This window comes from Grampus griseus, assembly GCF_964374135.1.
Source record: "Grampus griseus genome assembly, chromosome: 5".
Taxonomy (NCBI): Eukaryota; Metazoa; Chordata; class Mammalia; order Artiodactyla; family Delphinidae; genus Grampus; species Grampus griseus.
The window spans coordinates 46,687,574-46,694,483 of record NC_138998.1 but is presented as its reverse complement, the minus strand read 5'-3'; the positions used below and the strand labels follow the sequence as shown (position 1 = coordinate 46,694,483).

Genomic DNA, 6,910 nt, shown 5'->3' with positions numbered 1-6,910 from the left:
TATTATCTCCCCCTGATTTAATTTACCTATTTATTTATTGACATGTGGGATCTTAGTTCCCCAACTTGGGATTGAACCTGCACCCCCTTCAGTGGAAGCGTGGAGTCCTAACCACTATACTGCCAGGGAAGTCCCTCTCTCCTGATTTTAAACAAGATCGCTTTGGATCACTTCAAAGGCAAAAAGTTCACTTGCCATTGGTTATGATAATTGTATTTGTTATATGTTCAGTTCTGCTGTGTATTGAAGAGAAAAAAAAATGCTGTGATAATTTCCCCTAAATAATACAGTAACATGTGCTCAATTCAGAATGTATGAGAAAAATGAATAAAGAATAAAAATTGATGATTCACATTTATATATTCATTTAATAAAATACTTATTGAGTAACTTCTATATGTCCTGATTGTTTTGGGAGTTTGGGGATACTTTGGTGAAAAAAATGAATAGCTATCCTCCCCTTGTTGGAGCTTAGCTTCTAGGAGGAAGGGCAGGCAATAAATATTAGGCATAATAATAATAATGAGAGTATATGGTAAGCACTTTGGAAAAATGCAAAAGTTCAAGGAGACTTGGCAAGTTGCAATTTTAAGTAGGTTTGTACTGACAAGATTCAGTGAAAAGGTAAAATACAAGTTTTTGAGAAAACGAGAGAGCCATGTAGATGCATTGGGAGAAGCATTCCGTGAGTCCGTGAACCAGAGAGAGCCATTACTAACATCTTGGAATACCTTTTTCCAAATTTTATATGCACCTACACACACATATATATCTATACATGTTACTTATCATTGGAATTATGCTGCACATAAACTTTTACAGATTTATAAAGAAATTGTTTAGAAATTTGAGAAAGGACCACACTGATAGCCATATTTAAATTTTCCAAAAATTTTCTATGGTTTCTCTTGTATTTATTTGAATAGTCTATCTTTAGATATAAAGAAAATGATTCTTTAACTCTGGAAGCTAGCAGCCCTTACTTGATTAGTTAAGCTCAAAGAAGTGATTGGCCAGCTCTCATCTCCTTAGGATAAGATTCTCTGCAATGTGATCTTTCTTCCCTGGCTCAAGTGAGCAAGGGGACAGCTAACATCAGAGGCTAGGAAAACAAGGTTAAATGACTTTATTGCCCCATGTCTCAGTTTCCTCACCTGCACATAGGGGATTAATAAAGTTTACTGCTCTCCTGAGGACTCTGGTGGATTAACGAATTAACGATCGTATGGTGCTAAACAAAAGCTGAGCATTGTTATTAGAGAAGAAAGAAAATTTATAGTCAGATAGTACCTTTCTGTCATCTGTTGCCTTGGTAACCAGATTTGCAGGTGCAACTGCCATTTTTGGCACTGCATTCCAGGGTGTTCTCCTCCACACACTGACATCCTGAAGAACAGCCAGCTCCACAGGCTCCCTTGGGACAGTCTGCAAGCAGATTGAGGCAACCCGGTCACCTGAAAACCATGCTTTGTTTCTTTCACATTGTTAGTGCACAGTCATGTAGTTCTGTGGGGCCTGATTATGGGTAAAACAAGGGGATCATCCTGACTGCCAAAAAATTAGGGAAACAAATGTCTTTCAAATCAGGCAATTCATTTGCTTTTTGGCAACTGGATGTGAACAGTGAAGCCTGAACTACTTAAAAGGCTTTAGGGCTTCCGGGAGAGAAATTGCTTCTCAATGCGCTCCATTGGTGCCTGTATTTAATATTCTCCAAGGACTGCTAAGGCCTGCCAGGCCCTGTATTCATCCTGCCGCAGCACGGCGATGATGGACAAGCATTGATGGGAAAGCTTGCCATTGTTTTCATTCCCTTTCATTATACGGTAATCCGAAATAATTTTACATCGTGTAGATGACACGAAACTTTCATCCTGACGGCAGCATTATCTTGGCCACATCTTTGGCAAATGGTGCTCGCCTTTCCTTCACTATTTTCCCCATGACTTTGAGTTTTAGGGATGCTAGTCAGCACAGGAATTCTAATTTGAGAAAGTCTCACCTTTGCATTCAGGAAAACATACCGTATCTTAGTTCTCTCTTTGAGGAGTTATAGTAATTCAATTCCCTTTTCAAAATATAACTCTGACAATTTTTGCTCCCCCATTACAAGTGTCTACAGGACTCAAATAAAAGATACTTCAAGTGCCCTCCAGGATCAAAATAATTATATTATATACCTATATAGGCTTTGCTGTGGACAGCTGCTTGGAGAGAACAAAAATAAACAACTTGACTCCCTGATGGATGGAAATTATTAGCATCTGCTAATATTTGCTATTATTAGCAGAGCTAATTTGAAGTGGTGGTTACAATGCCGCCATGGAGGGTGGTCTTTGTCTTAGTTGCCAGGGACAGAGTTACCCCTTAAAGCAGAACAGAATTATTAACAGGGCTCCTTTTCACTGTTAATAGTATCCTATTTGGATGATAAATTATATGATACCTCCATCATCCTTCCTGCATCTTCTTAGTGTTGAGATCTTTCCCAGACCCACCAAGCCCCCAGGGTCTCTCAGAGCTATTGTCTTACTTGATGTGGACCTCGTGCTCATTCTAGAGCACTCACCTCCTTAGACTGGCTTCCATGCCCTACTTACTCTTTCTGGTTCAGCTTGTAGAACAGTGGTTCAGGGGACAACTTGGACACCATGGAATACTTAAATGTGACAGTTGGGTACATTAAGAACATAGAACTGGAGAAATATATTTACAAAAAAAAGAAAAAGTGGAAGAAGTAACATTTTTTAGCAATCCAGTGTCTTCTCAGGATTTGCTATGCATTGAAATGTATCCTCCAAAATGCATATGTTGAAGTACTTACCTCCAGTACCTCAGAATGTGACCTCATTTGGAAATCGTGTCTTTGCTGATGTAATCACTTAAGATGTGGTCATACTGAAGTGGGATGGGCTTATAATCCAATATGACTGGTATCCTTATAAATAGGAGAAATTCGGACACAGAGGCACTCACACAGGGAGAATGCCATGAGAATGTTGGAGTTCTGCTGTCACAAGCCAAAGAACTATAGGAAGCTAGGGAAGAGGCTTGAACAGATCCTTCCCTAGCACCTGCAGAGGGAGCAGGATCTGCCAACACCTTGATCTCAGACTACCAGCCTCCAGAACTGTGAGGCAATGCGTTTCTGTTGTTTAAGGCACTCAATTTGTGGTACTTCATTGCGACAGCTCTAGAAAACTAATATAGGGTTGCAAATTCAAGCTTCTTAGGGCCAGGCAAGTGGCATTAATAAATGAAGCCTCAAGTCTGAGCAATAAGAGTCCTGAAGAACTGGAATATGTATGATTTTCTAAAGAGGGTCACATTCCAAATGCTAACCACCACTGCCACAACCACCATCTGCTTTTTAAATTTTTGAGCAGATAAATTATGACTTAAATGTTTTTGCCAAAACATCTGGTATTAGCTTATAAAATATTCAAAAGTTATTACTAAAAAATGGGGAGTGTCTTGTTACCCTAGAGGAACAATAACAGAAGTCATGCTATCTTTGTTTCTAGGTGAGTTTTCTTCCCTTGGCATGTTCCAGGAAGTATCTGATGCTCTGGAACATACCATTGGCATCTCCATTTTCTCATTTACCCATGTCTTCTCCCCTTCTCTTCCCTTTGCTTGTCCAAGCCTTTCCTCATGACTCAGGCTCAGTTTTCTGTGATGCCTTCACTGGCTCTGTTATTGGAGAATTCACAATTTACTCTCTGTTCTTAAGGAGCATGCCTTTTCTTAAGTAGATAAGGTCCATGGACATTCAACTAAAAATACAATATAAGACTCTAGAAGGTCTCTGTTATTAAAAAAGGGTCATAGTATTACTGAGGTTCACTCAGGAAGGATTTTCAGAGGCAGGCATATGGAATAGGTGGGGGAGCGAGGTACAGACTGTTTGAGGCTCACTGGTACTTGCACACAGCTTCAAGATGGGATGGTCGGTAGGTGTCCAGAGCTGTCCCATTGGGAGACAACTTAAAAGTTACCGATGAGCTGAAACATTTATTAGTGATTGTGTTTTCTCACATCTTTGTAGAATGTGATTGCTGGCCAAAATGCAAAATGAATAATACGTTTTAGACATTTTAGGGAATGATATTGTTTTGCACTAGAACCCAGAAATAAAAGACACCTGTACTGGGCCTTCGATATTCAACTTTCACAAAGTGTGGAATGTCCAATATTAACAACCCTCTCTCAATAATCAAGGTAAACCTAACTAGGAAATAAAAAGGAAAGACTCCAGAAATATTTTTCTTTTATTCATCAAAATATAGATTCTATAATATAAGGAGGCTAAATAAAGATTAGAGCATAAATTGTCTCATATATATATATATGATATGACCATATAAAATATGTTATATGTTTTACTCTTTTCTTTTGTCTAATATGAACAAAGAAGAACAGAGATGTGCTGCTTACCACCCAGTTCTACAAGGGTTAAGTCCTAACCCACTGCACGAATAGTGTACCCTGAGGGGAATCCAGGATGAAAAATAGGATGAGGCACTCTGTGCTTTGGATAAACAGGCCCTTAGATGGTTAGGTGCATATCTCGGCAAAAATTTCAAAGAACCCAGATTCTTTTACCAACATGTGTGTGTGTATATATATATATATATATATATATTAGTAGAAAGAGTGTTTATTTTTTTTAATTACCTTAAAATGTCATTTACAGAGATGCAGATTTACATAACTTGGCAATAACATTTTAAAAATGTATGGGCTATTTCATATTACTGCACTTCCTCTTTAATAATATATAAGGCATTTTATTTTACGTAAGTAAAGGATAATGTATAATATCATATAACAGGTGTGGTGTCAGTTAAGTCAACCCTAAAATTAAATGAGATGTGTATGGGAGGATAGAAATATATATAAATAAACTGGCTTCTCCCCTACCTCTTTGGAGCAGTTTCCTCAGAGCAAACTGAGGTGCTGTCTCCTAGGCTCTAGTCTTCAGCAAGACCCTGAATAAAACTTAAGCTCACAGCTCTTATGTTGGGTGTTTTCCTTTATGTTGACACTAAAGTATTTTCAGTATTTTTCTGAGCTTCCTTGCTTACACACAGAGAGAAAATTTGGGGCCTGTGACTTACTCAGGTGACAAAACTTCCCATAGCGCCCTGGCTCACACATACAGGCACCATACACCCTGTGGCAATGGCCATTGCTGGCACAGTTACATTTCCTTTTGCAACTCTTCCCAAAGAATCCTTTTGGGCATCCTAAAGGGTAGAAAGACAAAGGAAGTGAATATTAACCCACATGCAAACCTCACTAGAGCGGTTGTTACATAAGATAAGGAGCTTGCAAAAGGTAAGACATTTCCAATCTGATTGGACCAAGGCTAGAGAGCTCTTTTAAAAACCAACCCTGTGATTTTATATCCACTGCCAAAAAATTCTGCAATGACTTGCCATTGCTGTTGGGTTAAAAACTCCAAACGTAACAAGACTGATGAGCCCCTGCACTGGCTGACCTCATGTTGCACTAATATCTCATTGACTTTTGCTCCATCAGCTGGCCTTCCTTAGGTGCCTCTAATGTACCTCACTCTTTCCCACTTCAGAGCTGGGCAACACGTGGCTCACTCTCTCTTCCCCTGTCTCATGTCTCCTCCTTTTGCAGGCTTCTGCTTAAGGGTCACTTCTCTAGAAGTTGTTCCCTGGCTCACACAGTCTGTATGGTTCTCATGGTCTGACCTCCAAGCACACATTAATATTTAATTTGAAATACCTACCAACATTTGTAACCGATGTCTGCTTTGAACAAGACTGTAAGTTCCACGAAGAAGGACCAGGAGCTTTTTTATTTTTGTTTTGTTACCATATCATAAAACCTGGCACAGTGCCTTGAAAGCACTGAATATATATTTTTTGAATAAATGAATGAATATCGTTCGGGGGATAAACAACTAGAGGTGTCTTCCTGCACCACTTTGAGAGCAAACTAAACTTGGTTTCCATCTCCCCAGTTTTACGACCTGTGAGAACCTAATAAACTCCCCATGCTTTCTGGCAATCCCTGAAGACTTATATCTTCATCGACTCTCTGCCTTCAACTCCTGGGACTGTACAAGCAGTTTCTTTTTTGTGTTTTATCCACCCATGTAGAAAATGTGGTCTCTTGACTGATTTCCATGAAAAATCCACAGGCAGCACTCATTGGATTGGTATTTTGTAAGTTTTTCAACCATCATTTCTCCTCTCTTTTCCTCTTTCTCTCCTCTCCTTTTCTTCTCTGATTTTTATCTCACTTCCTCCATGATTTGCCCAAAGAGATTCATTTTCTTCATTCTTTTATTATGCAGAGCAAATCAATTCACTCAGGCCCTATGTGTAAACCTCTGCCCACGAACTCAACATTTTGCTCAGCAAATGAGAAAGGCTTTCTCTGTATCCGGATTCATCCTGCTTAGATCACAGTTGGTGATTTAAGTATCAGTTATTTTTTTCTGTTACACATTCATCAGTCAAAGCAATTGTGCTCTTGTATATACAGACACAGCCCTTTACTTATTTAGAAAAACCACCTTGAAGAAGAACTACAATCCTGCAGCCTGTGGAACAAAAACTGCATTCACAGAAAGATAGACAAGATGGAAAGGCAGAAGGCTATGTACCAGATGAAGGAACAAGATAAAACCCCAGAAAAACAATTAAATGAAGTGGAGATAGGCAACCTTCCAGAAAAAGAATTCAGAATAATGATAGTGAAGATGATCCAGGACCTCGGGAAAAGAATGGAGGCAAAGATCGAGAAAATGCAAGAAATGTTTACCAAAGACCTAGAAGAATTAAAGAACAAACACCTAGATGAATTAAAGAACAAACAAATAGAGATGAACAATACAATAACTGAAATGAAAAATACACTAGAAGGAATC

The 6,910-nt window shown here is 38.9% G+C and overlaps 1 protein-coding gene across 1 annotated transcript in view; it reads right to left on the bottom strand.

Annotated features, from left to right (window-relative positions):
• Positions 1 to 1,297: 1,297 nt before the first annotated feature.
• The window catches only part of LOC309823115 (EGF-like and EMI domain-containing protein 1), a gene marked incomplete at both ends in the record, with an annotated part of 514,868 nt that continues 509,255 nt past the window's right edge, over positions 1,298 to 6,910 (bottom strand). Inside the window, 2 exon segments of the mRNA XM_082655287.1 lie at positions 1,298 to 1,425; positions 5,121 to 5,249. Coding sequence (XP_082511413.1) covers positions 1,298 to 1,425; positions 5,121 to 5,249 — 257 coding nt within the window.